This window comes from Alosa sapidissima, chromosome 19, assembly GCF_018492685.1.
Source record: "Alosa sapidissima isolate fAloSap1 chromosome 19, fAloSap1.pri, whole genome shotgun sequence".
NCBI classification, from domain to species: domain Eukaryota; kingdom Metazoa; phylum Chordata; class Actinopteri; order Clupeiformes; family Clupeidae; genus Alosa; species Alosa sapidissima.
In genome coordinates, this window is record NC_055975.1 from 21,373,252 (window position 1) to 21,392,560 (window position 19,309).

The following is a 19,309-nucleotide window of genomic DNA, read 5'->3' on the forward strand; positions in this document are numbered from 1 at the left end:
ATCAAAAAGGTTCTCAAGTTGTTTCACAAGATCATAATCATAACTGACACCATGAGAGTACCAACTGTGTGAATACCATTAGCTGCTACAAAAAACTGGTTCCATTAAGGGTCATGGTATACCTTCCACATAATCAGCTTTCTTTTCATTCAGAAATAAAGGCTGATGTCAAACATGTCATTTGTTTCCAGTTAGAAAGCAACTATATGGATTCTTTATTCCCAGGACAGGACAGAGTGAAAAATATGGTCTCTCCACACCATGAAAACTGGTGACATAAAACAAGGGAGAGAAAATAAAATAATAATAATAATAATAATAATAATAATAATAATAATAATAATAATAATAATACAACAAAACACACACAAATCACAAAGTGAACTTTGAGATGGAAGTCGTTTGTCAGTAATCGAAACATGAGCCACACATTCATATACGTTCTCGTTTTAATGCAGAACAAAAGGTGAAATGTAAAATGTCAACCACATTGAAAAACCAAGGGTATGACCATGTCGGTGTCTTCATCCCTTCCCCAGTTAGTGTAGTCAATGTAGGTTTCATCAACAATGATTGGTAGTCACAAAAGAGGATACAGTAAAAAACATTTAAGTGTGTCACACAGATAAGGGTCCTACTGTTCAACTTCAAACCTATTTGTTCCTAGTTGGATGTTACTTAGCGTTACATTGAGTAATAGCATTGCTGTTGGTAGGCAAAATATGAACTATCTTCATCTTTTTTTGTGTTTGTTTATTTTTTTTTTCTTTAGTCTTTTCTTGAGACTTCCTGAGCTTCATATAGTTGTAGAGTCTGAACAGCCCCTCTGCTGAATTACACTTCTATATTTCTTTCTTACGTTTTTTTTCTATCATTCTTTCGTGAATCTGTTAACAACAGGTAAGCGTTTCAGCTCGTCAATGAGAGCATTTAACACAAAAAATCTCCTATACCAAAATACCTCTGGATGAACATTTGTACAAGAAAAATAAAGAAAAAAAACAGAAACCTGCATATTTAAGATTATTTTAATATTATTAATATGTATAGTTTTCTGCTTAAGAAAGATCACTATTTCCTTTAATGATGACAAAAACGTCCACTAGAGCACTGATCAGTTTGCTGTTTGCCTCATCAAATCACTGAATTACAATATTGTACAATATCATACAGAGCAGATTTTGATCTGAAACAATATTAAAATAAATGCTCAATAGATACAAAGTTATCAGTTCATATTCTCTCCTCCTTATTTCTGTCTGCGAGTCCTTGCGCGCGCACACACACAAAAATGTAAAGCCATTCTCTTCTAATAAACTATTAAGTGCAAACACATTTTTTTTCTCGTTTTAAAAAACTATGATTGCAGCATCCAGCTTTTTCAGATTTCAAATTTCAAGACAGAGGATAACAAAGCCAAGTGCATGGAGGTCATCCCCTGAACCTTCCCATTTTTTTTTAAATCCTTTATAGTAGTTACAAAACAAAAGACCAAAAAAAAAAAAAAAAAAAAAATCAGTGCAAAAGTTCTCAATGAGGAAAGAGTCTAAAGAAAAGGTGGTTGGAGAAGAGGGGAAGAGAGGAGGAATCTGGGGGGCGGTGAAATCCTCAGACTCGTGCCTCCCTTTGTTTGAGAACATCGGCCGGATGGGATCCTTAACCAGTGATTAGTTGGTATGGTTCATTTAGTCAACCATGATCCAAAATCCAGCAGGAGAGGAGAAGGGAGGGAGGGGAGGCAGAACAGAAGTGGATGTGGGGTAGAAAGTGAAGCAGATGTGTGTTAGCCAAAAAAAAAAAAAAAAAAAAAAAAGAATTTAAAATAAATACAACTCTTTAAAAATCCGGGGATACACCAGCCGCTTTTTGGAAGAAAAAAGAAAATTGCACCACACCCCTTTTTTTCCCATCTGTATCTATGCACATCCACCAAACTCTGGGCCGTACAAGTGACAACCAAAACATAAAGATCTCAGCAGGGAGTGAAAACTAGGGAGGAAAAGAAATGGGGAAAAGGAAGAAAAAAAGAAATCAAGGAAAGGGGTATAAGGACAAAACAAAACTTGCAATGCTTTTTGAGGGTGAAGAGCAGCATCCGCCTCTGTGTGCCTCAACATCTCTGTGATGCAGGATTCTTAGCAGCAGAAATATTGTGGCTATACTACAGTCCCACTTGGTGAGTTGGCTTGGTTTTGGGATGACAATAAGCCCTGCAAAAAGGAAAACAAAAACAAAAAGGAAGTTGGCATAATTTGGGACAGGTCACAGAAAGGTAGCAGCTGATCTTGAATTTGATCTTAAAATGCATTTCCATTTTCTTTACATGCACAGACCGTTTGCCACAATTTTTTTTATTATTCTCGTGCGAGGGTTGTTGAAGAACTTCAAGGTCATAGTGGTGTCTCACTGTAAGTTGAAGGGGGTCATAAATACATTGACCACCATTTAGCATCCTCTAACAGTAAAGCAGCATGTAAATTGGCTTTCAGCTGTGTGTCCGTATTCTGTAATCTATGATTTGGCTGTTATGGCGCAAGATGCAGAGTCTGCACACACCTAAGAGGAAGCACTGGCCTCAGTGATGCAGAACATTTTGAAATGATGGCAACAAAACAAACACATACAGGAAGCAAACATAAATTACACCGCGCACACACATTTGTTAAGAGGTGTTTGCGGTAGCAGTCAATACATCCTGTGTTGCTCCAAGTCCCCATTGCGAGTCTGACCAGTTGCCATTAGAGTGGACGGCCTGGCCCAGGCAGACCTGATCTTTATTGGAAAGGCAGCTATTTTCTATTTGCCTTCGAATGACAAGAGATAACACTCCTAATGCACACTCGCACGCGCAAACACACGTACACACACACAGCGAGCAGAGATATGCATCTTAGTGATCGCTCTAGCCTGGCGTATTCGGCTGGATGAAGAACTAATGAGACCGGCATTAGACAAAGGCAGCTGAAAAGGGGATAGAGACAAATAAAGCCAATTAAAAATGGAGATGAGGGACTCGGAGAGAGAAAGAAAGAAAGGAAAAGAGAGAGAAAGAAAGAGAGGGAGAGAGATAGAGAGAAAGAAAGAATAGGAAAGAGAGAGAGAGGTGTTCCTGTGTAGCCACAGAAGAGAAGGCAAAACCATGCGCAGCTAATGTTACACCAGGCAAAGTGTGCACACACACACACACACACACACACACACACACACACACACACACACTTTCTCTCTGGGTGTGGGGAAAGCCTTCTGAGCTGTTGCATGAAATGAGAGATACGAACAGTTGAGGGATAAACAAGAAAACTCTTAGCAGCAGATGGAGAGGTGGTCCTTTCAGTGCACCTTCACAGACAGACAGACAGGGTGGAATATGGCTTTCAAAGGGGACTTACCACTTTACCAGGCCTTGCCCATGTGCAAATAAATCCCTCCTGACAAGCGGTGACAAAACAGTCCTCGAGAAAGATCAAGACGGTGAGTCTCTCGTGCGCAATCTTCTTGCAGATAAGTGGCTCCAGCAGGGGCACGTCCTCCATGCGCGGACACAGCAGTGTCCCCAGCGTCTTGGCCGGGTCCGTTTTGCTCTGCTTGGCCAGCAGGTTGAGCTTGTCGCTGCTCTTGCTGCTGATGTGGCCCATGCTGTGGTTGCGCTTGTGGTCCTTCTCGTGGTGGTGGTGGTGGTGCTGGTGGCGCTCCTTGCGGTCGTGCAGCGAGAGCGTAGCGAACTTGGCCAGCCCGCCGTCCATCACACCGCCCGATTTGCCGCCGCCGCCGGTGGTGCCACCGCCTCCTCCGCTGCTGCTGTTGCCGCCGGCGACACTGGCCGCCCCATGCGGGAGGCTGTTGGAACGCGGCAGCGTGGCGGCCGCCGTGGTGAGCGAGTTGGGCGCCGAGGGCGTGTTGGCGCCGCTGTTGTTGCCGTTGGTGCTGGGGTTGCTGCTGTTGGCGCCGGCCGTCGTCGTGGATGTTGCCGTCGCCGTGGAGATGACGGTCCCGCTTCCCCCGACGCCTCCCGTGCCGGTTCCGGTGCCGCCCGTCCCACCAGGGGGGCTGGTGGCGTTCATGACGTTGGTGTGCGTCCGCGTTCGCGAGAGCGGCAGGTGGGGGAACAAGATGTCCTCGGTGAGGTCCCACAGGCACAGCTGAGTGTCCTGGCCCACCGAGCCGAACCGGTACGTCACGCTGACCGGCCGGCTGTCGGTGGAGTTGCGCTTGGACAGTCGCGACTGCGTGCTGTTGGCACGGTCGCGGCCGAACTGCGAGGACGAGGAGGCGGTGGCAGACGACGACACGGGCGGCGGCGGAGGCGGCTGCTCCTGGAAGTCCTCGTCGGAGCCGCTGAACTCCAGCGGCTCGCTCTCCTCCACGCTGGTGGTGCAGTGGTCGAACGCCACCACGCTCACCCACGACTTGTGGCCGTGGCCGCGCGCGATCACCCGGCAGTCCAGGAACGACCACACCGTCACCAGGTCGTCTTCGCCGCCCGCCACGATGTACTTGCCGTCGGGACTCCAGCACACGCACAGCAGGCCGCCGAAGTAGCTCTTCATTGTGCCGTGAAGCTCCACCGCGTCGAAGTTGAACACGCGCAGGAAGCCGTCCTGGCTCACGCACGCCAGGTGCTTGCCGTCCGGCGAGAAGGCGAACTCGTTCAGCGCGCCCTCGCCCACTGTCCAGCGCAGCAGTGGGTTCCGCGCCTGCTTGCTTTTGCACGTGTGCACGGCGTAGTTCTCGCCCTGCTTCAGAAGCTGGTAGTGCGGCGCCGTCGTGCCACACGTGTGCTCCACGTTGTACAGGTACATGCTGCCGCTGGCGTGCGCCACCAGGAACAGGCTCTCCGAGCCCGGCACCCACTTGACGCACGTCACTCGCGACTTGTCTATCAGTCTCTGAGACGGGTGCAGGGGGGGGGGTATTCAGAGTAGAGCAGGGGGTGGAGGTCAAGTCAGGGTGTTTATTGTGGCAGAAGAGGAGAGAGAAAAGGGTGGGGAGAGTTGGCAGGAAAGAAGGAAGGAGTTGAGTTATTGCAAGAATCTCAACACTTGAACCACAAGTTTACTTTAAGTACATTACATATTTATACTGATTAACACAATGGCTGTTATACAACAGCAAAGCAAACAGTTAAGAAAAAACTACATCTTGTTATTACAGTCCAGAAGGGTTCCTACAGATAAATACTCTCGAAACCTTACAAGTGCCTGTGAAAATACCATGCAGCAGCAATGCCTGCACTCTACATGAAAGGCAGAACTCAGACTCATGACCCATTCAACCTGATACAAAAACATCAAGCAGTCAAGGGCCACACTTCAGCTCATGTCTCCATGTTTTTCACACAAAAACCATGGCTATGTAAACACTCAACCACATCAATCAACTTCTGCAGTGGTCTCAATAGAGTGACTCATCAATAGCATCTTCAATGATATTGACACACACGCACACACACACACACACACACGCACACACACACTTACTTCTTCATTGAAGAGCTTGCTCGTCTCCTTCTTGATAGGGTCGATGAGCTGCACCTGGCCAGCTGAAAAGCCAACCAGCAGAGAAACACTCTCGGCCGTAGCCGTCAGGTGGTTGAAGTCATGGCACGTGGGCTGCGTCCCCTTGTAGATCCGCTTGTCGATTGGCTTGCTCAAGTCGGCAGCCTGCCACCGCCACCACACCATTAGACACATATGCATATAAACACACACACAGAGAGAGAGAGAGAGAGAGAGAGAGAGATCAATGAAAGAACACGCATATTTTCACAGCATCTGAATGAGTTTGCCAGCAAAGATTCCAAGTACAATGACACACAGGAGCAAACAGATACTGAAAAGTTTTCTATGGATCTTTTATATACAAGAGTTATGGTTCTGGGAAGGTCATAGGCCTGGTGTACTCTTTATTTTACAAAATATGACAGCAAGATGGAAGAGCATCCAACCAGGTTGTCAATAGCGTAAATCTTATCAACTGGCTTTTTGCAAGAGACAGAGTACCCTTTCACCTGAACGTTTCACAACAGCCAGGTTATTAAGCTGTCCAAGCCATGTTCAGGAATCCTGACGAGTGAGAATCTTGGAAATCCTCACAAATACCACCTTCAGCACTCTCTTCCTTGAGCCGACAAAAATGCAGACTTCGGGGATCGCATTTCGAACAAGTAGTCTGCTGCTTTAATCTGCCATTTTCTACCTGCTGGCCTATGCAGGCTTGCTGCTTGTTTATCAAAACCGAGTTACTTGGCTCGGATGTGCGACAGCGTAAGTCAGTCATAGCTATGTTCAATAAGCAGCACAGACAAAAACATCTGTTCTCAACTAACCCACAAGACACAGGAGGCGTAGGGTTTCAGGATAAATACCAAAAACAATGGCATGTCCTGTTTTCGGTACACAACTACATGCCAATACAAATGGAATACGGGCCAAACTATATGAAGCACACAGCTAACTCAACACTCGTGATGCACTGTCTGCCATCAACGCCGGCCAAATCAGTGCGCAAAATCTGAGACGCTGGTGGTCGCTTGTTTGTTTAGCCTGGAAAAACTCGCGTTTGCACTGCGTTGTGGCCACTACCGTCCACCATCGCACTCATCCCCCAAAAAATGAAAGAAAGAAAAACAGAGCAGCCGACCAACTAAGTAGAAACATTTGGCTCACTGGAGCAATACTAATTAGCAGACACTGTCAATGCCTCCGTAGAATGTGTTGATTTAGGCCAGCGGAAAACAACCCTGCACTTGTGTCCTGGCGGGCCAACACGAAAACAGGTCTATGACAAAGCTAACGTTAGCTACCCAACACTAAATATATTCCAATGCGCAGCAGGTCAGTACCATGACACCACCGTTCCAAAAAGCACAGCTGAGTCATACATTTACAGGTCTATAAGCTTAGCTTTCCACTCATCACAGGGACTCCGTCTACACCAATGCTTTGAGTGTCACGTCACTAAACATCCGAGCTGAAGAGCAGCGGAGGTCAAACAAGTTAACCACTTAGTTCTTAACACATTTGCACATATTAATCAGAGGGCTTTGGGCTGTGTTTGCCTTCACAGTCACGGGGCGTCCACAGTAGGTGAAGAGGGGCCTGCGCTATCAGCTTAGGACGCTATCAGCTTAGTAGGGGACTTCTGGTTAACACTGCTAGCCACTTAGCATGCTAGTACGCGCTAGCTGTGTTGTGCATACCACAACACGGATGCTAATGTTAGCTTGCAGCTAACTGGCTGCCATCAATCCACAAACTAACCCAGACTTCGCAATTCAGTCCAGTTCCACAGAAACCAGATCACTCAGCATATATCTACACAGTTAGCTTTACAAACAAGCAGCAGGAAAAACTTGAGTTGTAAACGGAAAGGATCGTGTTTACCTTTCTGACGCCTTTGTAGATATAGAAGTACAGCTCCCGGCCCACATTGAAACAGATTCTGTCGCCGTTGCCAGACTGATCGTTGACGTTGACGAAAGAGACTTTAACGGGGTTAGAACCTTGTGAATTAAAAGGCACCCTGTTGGGGCGGCTATATTCGGAGTGAGTGAGGAGTTTGTAGGCGCCTTCCCGGGTGGTGAACTGAGTTTTAATTTCGTTCATCTCCTTCCCTCCTCCCTCCGCCGCCATCTTTGAAATTTGCATTCATCCTTCCTCGGGCCCGGATCTTACGCGAGAGCATGCGCATCTCTGGACAAGCGTTCTCAATCAGTGTGCACAGCAGTGAATCTGCCTCATAATACTGGAAGCAGTTCAATAACTCTAATAAAAAGTTTCACATATCATGACAGCACATATTGAACATGGTGAAAGAGTGGAAATGTTTTGGCGTAACTGGTTTTCCAGTAGGCCATCTTGTCATTAGCAAATGAAAGAAAAATCTTGCTCCATTTCACAAATGTGTTTTCCATTAAGACATACTGTACAGTGCACTTTATATAGACAGAGATAACAATAATGTGACTCACACTGCATCACAACGCAAATTCAATCTCTAGGGCAAACTGGACTGTCAGTTAACCCAACTTTATGTGTATGTGGATGTTTATTTCCTGACCATTTGTTGGCAATATCTCAGTGGAAAAAAAAAAAGAAATTGTTTGTCAAGAGAGCTATGTTGAAACAGGTCAGAATTATGAGAGGCTTTTAACTGTCATATTTGGGAATATTTCTTTCGAACAGGTCTTAACTCCAGATGGAATTATGAAATTATATTAACCATAAATATACATAGTATCCTTTCCTTTATATTCTGATGATCTGAAGTCAATTTGAGGGATATAAATTCAACATGTCTCCTTCAAAACAGAGTTAAAGGAAGTATCATTGTGACATGAGAACAACCATAGGCTATAGTGGCCAGGATGTTTAAACAATGATGTGAATGGGAGACAATGTAAAGTAGGCTATACAACTGGAAACATCCTGAACATTTTGAAAAGGAAAATCCCTCTCATTTTCAGAATCACAGGACATTTTTAGAAATCTGCTATATGTTTTCCTTATTTTATGTTTCTTAGTCCTCATATATTAATATATGAATAGAATACACAACAAATGCCTGGGAAACATGATAGGCACACTGCATGCACTTACTGTCCATTAGACATGTATGCAGGCCATGCAATCCCAGTCTAGTCCAACTGATATATCAGTCTTATCCCTTTATTGGTTTCAAATTACAAGGGCAGAAAAGCAAAGATTACTGTGTTGTGACATCACCATACACCTAAACAAAGGTTTAGTGCTCTGAATCTAAATGTGGGTCTGCCCATGGTGCTTACAGGTGCCAGACAATACCACCCTCTATTGGTCAAAGTGAAGCACTACACCACTATGCAGGATGTTGAAGATCACTGTAAGAGAACTAGATGTACCGCAGAGTGGTACAAAATATGACCGCCGCCCAGTTCGGCACATTCTTTCCGCAAAAATAAATCACACTTGTCAATTTGTCTCCATCCCCTACTCTTGCAACTTTTGTGTATGCAAATTAGTGTGTGTGTGTGTGCTTCTCTGTATGTGTGTTTTCACTTGTGAGTATGTGTGTGTGTGTCTGCTTGTTTGCATGTGTGTGTGTGTGTTTTATGTGTCTGTGTTGTCAGTGTATGTTCACTTGTGAGTGTGTGTGTGTGGGGGGTAATGGTGTGTGTGTGTGTGTGTGTGTGTGTGTGTGTGTGTGTGTGTGTGTGTGTGTGTGTTTGTGTGTGTGTGTGTGTGTGTGTGTGTGCGTGTGCCTGCATGTGTGTGTTTTTATGTGTGTGTGTGGGTGTGTTTATGTGTGTGTGTGTATGTGCACGTGCGTGTGCTTGTGTGCGTGCTTGTGTGTGTGTGTGTGTGTGTGTGTGTGTGTGTGTGTGTGTGTGTGTGTGCGTGCGTGTGAGCCTGTGCGTGCGTGCTTGTGTGTGTGCATGTGCGTGTGTGCGTATGCCTGCATGTTTACTGTGTGTATATGTGTGTGCGTGTGTGTGTTTATGTGTGTATGTTTGTGTTTGTGTGTGTGTGTGTGTGTGTGTGTGTGTGTGTGTGTGTGTGTGTGTTTTTTCCCCCCAGTAATTTTGTGTCAACGATTTCCGGGACACTGAAAGACCGGGGTGCACAGAACTTGTTGGGCATGTAGCTCCACAAGGATGACACGGAACCATTGTTTTTTCATATTGATCTGTCGCCCACACACACACGTACACACACACGTACACACACACACACACACACACACACACACACACACACACACACACACACACACATGCAGGCAAGCACACACACACACACAGACACAAACACACACACACACACACACACACACACACACACACACACACACACACACACACACACACACACCATTACCCTCCCCCACACACACACACACACTTAAAAGTGAACATACACACGCACACACACACACACACACACACACATGCAGGAAAGCACACACACACACACACACTATTACCCCCCCCCCCCCCCCCCCCCACATACACACACTATTACCCCCCCCACACACACACACACACACACACTCACAAGCGAACATACACACACACCCACACACACATGCAGGCAAGCACACACACACACTCACAAGTAAACATACACACACACACACACACACACACACACAAAACACACACATACATGCAGGCAAGCAGACACACGCACACACACACACACACACAACCCGACATTGGTTGATGTGTGTATTCTAAAAAATGCCACAGGCACACAGAAGCAAAGGAATGCCCTTCAAAACAGTTGTGTCCAAAACTTGGACAGGTGCACCATCCTAGCCCAAAGTGAAATCTAAACTGCTGTAAATCTAAGGTTGACCATGGCAGCCATTTGGATCCATCCTGCATCAGAAATGTTTAACTAATCTGAAATGGCTAATTAGTATATAAGTGCTTATAACTAACCACCATGGTAACTATCATAACTATGTGATCAGAGACAGACCTAAGTTGGTCTGTTACAAATTGTAAATCATAGCTGGTTGTTGTAGGTCAGCATTCAATGTTGCTTTTGATAACAATAGCCTATCTAGGCCTATTGCACTTTCAGCAAGTGGACCAATTTTATTTATATAAGTTTGCGTGGACTGTCATTATTAGTTAGATTTATAAGCAATCCTAAATGTTGAGAATAGCACAAGAATTCAGCATAAGAATGTATTTATTTATTTACAGTAAGAGGCCTACCGATTGGAGAAGCCTCTGGCTGCAGGGGTACTTGCCAGTTCCCTGTCCTCAATCCAGAAGAGGGCAGCAGAGCAAACTTTACACTTTTTTGTCCTCCTTCAATGTGTACAGGCCATACCAATCAATTGATGATACAGATTTAAGTTTTTGGAGGGGCGTTACACAGACTGAAGGTTGTCAAAATTCACCAGTGCCATTATTTTGTAGATAAATGGGCAAAATCGCCATAAACTTTGAGGAAATTGAGTAAATTGTCAATTTCATGAACAAGATTAAAGTGATGCAGGCATTCAGTGTACACACCAGAGGCGGGTGCTGGCAAAGGGCTTGTAAGAAGTTTGAGGAATCAAATGAAAGACGTTTCAGTAAAGTGCTTGAAGGACTGCATAGTGAAATATTAAACTTCATTCAACGTTTCATCAGAATCTATTTGTAAGCGTTGGGACTGTGGATGCCTCCAAGTTGCTGTGTTGAATTGCTCTGGTTTCCATTAACTTGTTTTTCTTTTCCTGAATTCCGCCATGTTTTGAGATTTATTCTGGTTCGGGAGAGGTGTGTTGAGTGTTGTAGCTACAGATAAGGTGGCAGCATTTCAATTAACATGTGTCTTGCAAAATGCACACCTCTCCACAAGTTTTTCGAATTTATTTAGATTTTATAACACACAGTGGACCGTGAAATTTTGGGGAAGCAAATGATAACGGACGCAGAGCTCTTATAGCTAGCCATCTTCTGAAGATTATTAGCAGGGTCTCTCCTGTAAATTCTTTCCTCTCGGAATGTTCTCAAAAAAGCCCCATGGGGATGTCAAAAAATCAACACAGAAAGTCTTGGATCCAAAAAAGGATGTCCTGACACGTCTGAAACACCTGCGAATCGTAATAGGTGAGTTGGTAATGGGTCAATATTTGTACTTTGCTGTTCAGTTCGCTAGCTCGCAAGCTAATCGTGATGTGTATTATCTCGTTGGTTATCCTGAATTATAGGTTTGTTGAATGTCGCCTGTTGGATGCAGTGAGAAATTGACATTTGTCATTTCGCTGTTGATAGCGATGCTGTTGTTGAATAGTGCGGTGTTGTAGCTGAATTGACAAATAGGGCAGCCGTCGTTTGATGCTAGCATGTACAATGTATGCAGACCCAGTTGGCGTCCTCATAGTATTTTGACTAGCATATTGAAAACTTTGAGTCACGTCTAGTTAATTTATTTGACAAATTGTTTTGTTTGACACTTGAGCAGTACCATTCTGACTGAAGATGCCTCATATCGCAGCTAACGTTTTACAGTTTTAACACTATTCCTCTGTCCCTAAACTGAAATTACTAGGGTGATTGAGTTGGTTGGGTTGAATGATTTTTGTAGAGTTTTCACCAACCACCAAGAGTTTTCTCACAGACTTGGGCGAGGAGACAGAGCTCTCCTGCATGCAGTCTTATACCACATCAACTTCCATCCATGAAGTTAATCAGCTTACTTTTTCCATCTGTAGACGTTTAATCCATTTCAGGAAACTTGCCTTAATACATATTGTCATAGTTTGTTGGAAATTGTGTGTGTTTGTCTGTGTATGAGACCTGACTTATAGAAGGGGAGAAAATGGGGGAATGCTTTCATTTGAGGCGGAGAGGAATTTGAAGGATAGGCTTGGCTCTTTGAGTGCTGGGTGGACCGTCACAGAACAACAGAAATAAACCAGGGCTTCCTCTGGGACAGGACAGGAAAGTCAGAGGGGGTGAGATCTCAGACCGTATTCCCAGCGGGGGCCTCTGTGTTTGGATTAGAGGCAACAAGCGCTTCCTGACATATGATTGTTGCTTAGGCTTCTCCATCCAGTTCAATACAGTCCAAGTCCTGTTATCCAACATGCCTTTTGCACCGGACAAGCAAAAATGTTTTTTTCTCTCTTTCTTTTCTTTCTCCTATTGTTACTTTATGGATGTCTTTGCCCGAAGCCTGATTGATGAAAGTCACGGACAGTTGGATTGACAGAACCGCCCCCCAGAGCACATGAACTGGTTTGCTCTATTGTGCCCGGTGCTGTAGCAGTGTTCCTGTTTCCACTGTACAGTAGCCAGTTGTGGGAACAAGCGGTACCATGATGGTGCCCCGTGCCAGTGAGCGGGGAGTGGGGAGAGGCATATCCTTCTGGATTAAGTGCCAGTTTTTCAGAGGGAATTAGCCCGGGCACAGCCTTAGGCTAAAGTGCAATTTTAGTGAAGGAGGTCCGTTGAAAAACAGAATTTTACTTGCTGATTAGATTGTCGTCTCTTTCAGGGGAAGCAGTCTCAAGAGACTTGAAGTCTGAATCACTGACTAGACCTATGGTGTTTTGATTTGATTACTCATTCATTTGCTCAAAGAGGTAACTTAATGCACATCAAATATGTTCTATTATTGTCGTTATAGACCCTTTCAACAATCAAAACAAAAACAATGCTTGAACGTTCTATTTGGGCCCCAATCTACTTCTTCTGCATTAAGATAACATATGGAATGTTCAAAAGGAAGTCTTGTGGGGCCAACTATGATGCTGATAATGGAACTCTCTTGAAAGGGTCCATAATTAGTCATTTAAATAGTTGATTATCTGTGTATTAAGAAAAAAAACAAGTCGTAGTGGATCACGTGAGCTGGAGTCGTCTGGTCAGTCCTCCATTCTCTAGATCACATCTTTTTAATAATGTCGTTTCCTCTCCAAGTAGACCTGACACACCTACAGAGACATGTCTTTTGGCAAGGAAAAGGAAATGGACTCGAATGTCCCTGTGCCTCAGATAGGTGTGCCCACCATCTGAAACGCATTACGGCCATGCTGATAAAAATCAGCAAATAGTGTTGGCAGAAAGCAAACCAGAGCTCTGCAGTAGCTGATCTCTTACACTCACCAGTAAGGGAGGAGGAAACACACACACACACACACACACACAATCTGCATTAAGGAAGTGGACATCAATTTTAGCCTGGCTTCGTTTACACCAAGTGAGAAGTTTAGTTGCATTCTTGAGTCACATTGTGGATCCAGACAGTCACTGCTGCTTGGAGACGGCTCACCAATTGGTCAGAGAGCTGGCCCATTTGTAAAGGTCAGCCTACATGGCACCGTGATAAGCGACCGTGTGAAGTGGGCACCCCATCTTACAGCCATGGAAATAAAGCCACTACCACTCATCAACGATGGGACTGTGCTGACTTGTGGCATTTCATATATTAGAAAAATAGGCTACTGCTCAGTAGTAGATTTTTATTTCAGTGGGTGTCATCAAAGCATGTTCATATCTTAGGTGCCAGCTTCACAGAGGTACTGTTGTCATCTTGCATACTCATACTCCATGGAACAGGCAGTAGGAGTTATGTCTTGTCTATATAAATGTGTAGTGTGACACCTTTTAAGGGTGCAAGGTAGTATAGGGTCAAAGGCAAAGAGAATGGTCTAGAGCTGGGTGGACTGTCACAGAACAGCTACTGAGCTATTTCAAGGGATGCAAACATCATTATCTGAGTGCTACTGTTTCATAGGACTCATAGGATTCATGTTATGTTTTCATGCTTTGTATTGAAATATTGCAGATCAGTGCTGGCTGACATTGTTCACAGTGTGCACTGAGTGTGGTTACTTTGAAATGCGGGCATGCCAGAGAAATGTCTGGGTAAGCGTGTGGTTCATGGAAGCAAACAGATCTCCAATCAAAACCACTCCTCATGATGCTGTCCTGATTTCATTAAGTCTCAAGCAGCAGTCCATATCTTGTCCTTGCCTCTCTGCAAAGCTCTGTCAAACACCAACTGCACCAACACCGCACTGATTTTGCACACGGAGGCGAGGCCTAAAAGTCCTGTCTACCTCAAGGCCCTCGGCGACAAAGCAAAACAAAACCAATGTGAGCCAGGCTTGCTCTGGGTCATCAGGGTTCAGTGCCAAACGGCCGAGTCGCAAGACTTCAGGGTAAACAAGGAGACAGAGACATTATTGCCCAGAGTGGTTTTATAAATACTCCCTCTTATCAAGGAGCTCCTCTGTGTGCGCAGACCTTTGGGGCTATTTTGGAGAACACACACACACACACACACACACACACACACACACTTGTGTGTCCGATCTCCCCCTGCTGTGTGCTGTCTTTTGTCTGGGGCCAGTTCAGTCCACTGAAAGCCTACTGAAGTAGAGAAAGAGCTGTTGGAGTCCTTAGAATCAGGTCGTTCTCTCCCTCCCTCCATCTTTATCTCCCCCTCTCTCTCTCTCTCTCTCATTGGCTTTCTAGATAGTAAACAGAGCAGCAGACTTATTGGTTGTTGCCCTGACAGCTGCTTGTCAGTTGCTCCATCTGAAACGCAGAGCATGCGTGCGTGTGTCACATGCATGTCTTCATTCCTGACTCTCACTACTGGGCACCAGTGTTGGATCGCAGATCGTATCATACCGCAGATTGTCAGGATGCCTCTACCTGCTGTGCAACAAGTTAGTTGGCCAGGTTGCATCGTTGTGTGCACAGGACTATCTGTGTGGCCACATGCTTGTTGTCTGTCTGCACATGACTGTCCGAATGTGCCACAAGGCTATTCGGAGGATTTGACCTCTCACCTAGTGCTGGTCTGATCCATATTCACATAAAACTTAATTAATCATCCCCCTGAGCTGTACCAGTTCGTAGTCTTCTGACATTTCCTATTTTCAGTTTGTTTACAGTGCTGTTTTTGATGTTCGCCGTTATAATGAGAGTCGGAAATTCCGTCATTGTAAAAGGATGAACTGGAATAGTGGAACAAGCCACTTCTCATCTGCATGAAGCTTAAGGTTGCCCTTTCAAATACTGTCTCTAGTCACACAGACATACTTCATGTATGCTAATCCGCCAGTGCTAAGCTCATTTTCACACACACACACACACACACACACACACACACACACATTACCCATGGCGCTAAAAGCCCATTAGAGCGGAAGCAACCCATGCATAACTGTGGGTCGGGATTGTCTCTTGGGTTGGGTAGTCTACAGACGCCACGGAATGAAGCTCAACCACTGGGCAAAAGAGTGAGAGAATGACTTTAAAGCAATGGTTTGGAGTAATTTCACCCTAGGGTCCTTTGCACCATGACCCCGAGCATGAACACCCTCCCAGAACCTTTTTTCCCTTGGTCGAACCCTGGTCGAGTAGCGCTGTCAGAAACTAATGAGTTTCTGCAGGCGTAATGGAGCCAACTTTTATCTCGTAAATTACCCCACTAATAATGCCCTGAATGGTACGGAACTTCTACAGTAGTACAACTATGCTCTTTACTCATAAACGAGGCATTGGAAAGTTTGTAAGTACACCAGAAGTTTATTTAAATAATACTTGCCTGATGGATGCTACTATCTGCTACGTTGACGTTACTTCCGTGATTTGGGAAAAGCCCGTAAAAGTCCTGGCAGGAAGCATGCATAAGGATGTAGATCCAGGAATGCACTAATATTTTGTTCGTAGTACCAGTTTGCAACAATTATTAGTTAACACTAAGTTGTAAACACTTCGGAAAAAAATATTAAAAACTGGAATATACCAAAAAACGTTGATGTAATCGCTTCCTGCCAGGACTTTTACGGGCTTTTCCCAAATCACGGAAGTAACGTCGACGCAGCGGTATAGTAGCAGATAGTAGCATCCATCAGCCAAGTATTATTTAAATAAACTCCTGGTGTACTTACAAACTTTCCAATGCCTCGTATGGTGCCTAGGGTGAAATTACTCAGAATCATCGCTTTAAGCATCAGTGGAGCGCTGACAAGACCGCTAGGCTAATGGCTGGAACCGCAGCCTTGGCAGTGATGTCTCAGCTTTCCAGAGCTGCTGGTCGAGATATTGATCGGTGTCGCACGGCTGCAGGTGGCCTGGCTGAATGCTCCTCTTTACATTATCCGCCCAACCATCTGCATCTCTGCTGTCCTGAGGACTAGACAAAGAATGCTTTGCTTGTTTGAGAGGGATACTTGACAGAAGGCCTTGTGGGTCAGTTTACACTGCTCCCTCTTAACCATATGTGGTCATAAAAAAGGAATACGCTCAGGGACATTGTTTTTTTTTAAGTATATTTGTGGACCTATTTGGCTTTTCATTCAGACAGGACTGTTAAGAGTTACAGTGAGCGAGCTGCGGGCCGAACCCAAACCCGGATCCCTATGGGCACCCACAGCCACCTGCCCTCCCCTGCTCAGCCACAGCCTTATCCCCAGCTTCACCCCTCCCGGTCCTCTCCTCTCTCCTCTTCTGGCTCTCTCCTCCTCACCTGTCTTCCTCCATTCCCTCATGGAGTGGGCTTACTGTCCTCCTCACTCCCCTCCTCACTCCCCTCTCCTCCTGCGGGCTACTCAGAGTGAGCTTACTGTCCTACTCACTCCACTCTCCTCCTGCTGGATGCTCAGAGTGGGCTTACTGTCCTACTCACTCCACTCTCCTCCTGCTGGATGCTCAGAGTGGGCTTACTGTCCTACTCACTCCCTGTTGGGCTTCCATGTGGATTAAGGGGTGAAAACAGTATTGTGAAGACCTAGTGTCTGCTACTGGTCCACGGGTTTGCATATATATATTGTACTGCATTCTTAATATTTGTGTCCCTGTACCATTTTCTTTATGTGGACATAAATAAATGGTTAAAGTGTGTGTGTGTGTGTGTGTGTGTGTGTGTGTGTGTGTGCGCGCGCCTGAGGTTCTCCAGGCCACAGGAAGACGAGGGCCCTTGACACTGACAAACGTAACTACTTACCTGAACACAAACATGCGTGCGTCCATCTGACCCACTCGCAGAAGTGTAGCAGCCGCTCTGTGTTTTCTCCAACAGACACTCTCAGTGCCTTCCTGTCCTGTCAGTGAGCTTTCATCTTCATGTTTTTAGATCTGGACACTCTATCTTCTACTGAGAACAGAGAGCACCTGAAGGGTTAAAAACTGAGGTAGGAAGTGACTAGGCAGTTGTGGAGGAAACTTGGGAGGGACTCTGGTTCTCTTAATGTTAACTTAATTGTTTGTGTGATCACATCACTCCCACATGATCACGATAGTAGTACATGGCCTGTGATAGTCCAGACTCTCCCTACACTATATACGGTGTCCGCAAACCGGTAGGCTGCTACAGTATTACCACCCTAATAGGAGTCAGACGTTCCTTCTCCTGTGCCCTGACTTCTTGTAATAAACGGCCCAGTGCAAACACTTCAGTCCAGATGCCCTTTTCTCTCATGACAAGGACACACTGATGTGGTCACAAGTAGTGTGTACTGTGTGTGTGCATGTGTGTGTGTAATAAACATGATTGTGCGATTGTGTGATCTTGCAGCACAGAGGTTAAATCTGATGTGGCAACAGCCTTTTGGATTTGGTTCGCTTCACTCGCTCATTTGTTAAATCAGTGCTGAACAGCTTAGACACTCAGGGAGTGGCATAGCTGATCCAGACACAGGGGTTTATCTGCATGATGGTGATACTCATTATTAGTATGAAAACCTAAAGCTGGTTTTAGATTAGTATGTAGCCTATTAGCATGTATTTGAAGTGTAATCAATCTCCCTCTACCTCTCTCTCTCTCTCTCTCTCTCGCTCTCTCAGAGAACGCGGAGTCTGTGGACCTGAAGCACTTCTTTGACCAGAACTACTCCCACATCTACTATGTCTTTTTTGAGAACTTTGTCACCATTGAGGTCAACCTGAAACAGAAAGGTAGGTCTGAAGGGCAGGGTGGACAGCAGGCGCCCTTAACCCAAAGTGCAAATTTGGCATGTTTTTTTTTGGTATAAACAGATGCAGCAAAACCAGAGCAAATGTCACGTCAGCCTTGCACCGCTCCTGGCCCTTTGCGTCCACATAGCCATTTTAGTGCACAAAGATTTTGCTGAAGCTGATTGAGTTTGCAAGAGATGGGCCATGGAGCTCGCTGCAGATCATGCTGAGGCAATGCATGCAGCTCCCGCAGAAAGCTGCCTCCATTAACCGCAGCCGGACTTTGTGGCCAAAAAACATTCCCAAAATGAATGCATTTAAAAAATGCTATCTAGAGAGCTGTAGAGTGCGGAATTAGCTTTTGGTCCCCCTTCCTCCCCCCCCTCCATTTAAGCCGAAGTTAAAGGCGGCCTTCTGAAGGGCCTTGTTGTGCAGTGACGAGATAATTGTCTGGCTACAAAGAGGAAGTTTGTTGAGGGCGCTACCACAACAACCCACAACCAAACCCCCGCCCCCAACCTCAAACCTCTCCAGCCTGGACGTCCTCTAAAGTAGACGCCCAGTGCCTCTTCTGCTCTCGGCTGCCGTGGTCAGCGGTAGAGAGTGACCTGTCACACAGCCTGGCCGTGCCGTCTGGTCCAAGGCTAAGTGTTTCCTGTGGTTCGGCGAGTCTCCTGAATGGCCTTCTCTACCGTCTCCCCACTCCTCGTCCTCAGTGTTTACCTCAGAATGGAGACTGTGCCACTGTGCTCTCGGTCTCTCTCTCCCTTTCTATCTCTCTCTTTCTTTCTTTCTTTCTTTTCTCTGTTTCTCTGTCAACTAGCAGCTTGTCTTCTCTGGTTTTTGGGCACTGTGGATCCAGGCGTATCAAACCAAGGTGGCTTTGTTCCCGAAATAGCCCGCTCTTTCATCCCG

General features: G+C 45.5%; 2 protein-coding genes across 2 annotated transcripts in view; one reads left to right on the plus strand and one right to left on the minus strand.

Moving 5' to 3' along the window:
• Nucleotides 1–431: 431 nt before the first annotated feature.
• On the minus strand, nucleotides 432–7,681 carry wdr20a (WD repeat domain 20a). The gene is made up of 4 exons (XM_042072118.1): nucleotides 7,383–7,681; nucleotides 5,478–5,660; nucleotides 3,390–4,886; nucleotides 432–2,210 (listed from the first exon to the last, which is right to left on the minus strand). Exons 1-4 carry the CDS (start codon nucleotides 7,644–7,646, stop codon nucleotides 2,157–2,159), a joined length of 1,998 nt encoding a protein of 665 aa, XP_041928052.1. The 5' UTR covers nucleotides 7,647–7,681; the 3' UTR covers nucleotides 432–2,156.
• Nucleotides 7,682–11,228: 3,547 nt separating this feature from the next.
• Nucleotides 11,229–19,309, plus strand: part of ralgapa1 (Ral GTPase activating protein catalytic subunit alpha 1) — an 80,985-nt gene continuing 72,904 nt past the window's right edge. Inside the window, 2 exon segments of the mRNA XM_042072112.1 lie at nucleotides 11,229–11,587; nucleotides 18,284–18,394. Coding sequence (XP_041928046.1) covers nucleotides 11,482–11,587; nucleotides 18,284–18,394 — 217 coding nt within the window. The 5' untranslated portion in view covers nucleotides 11,229–11,481.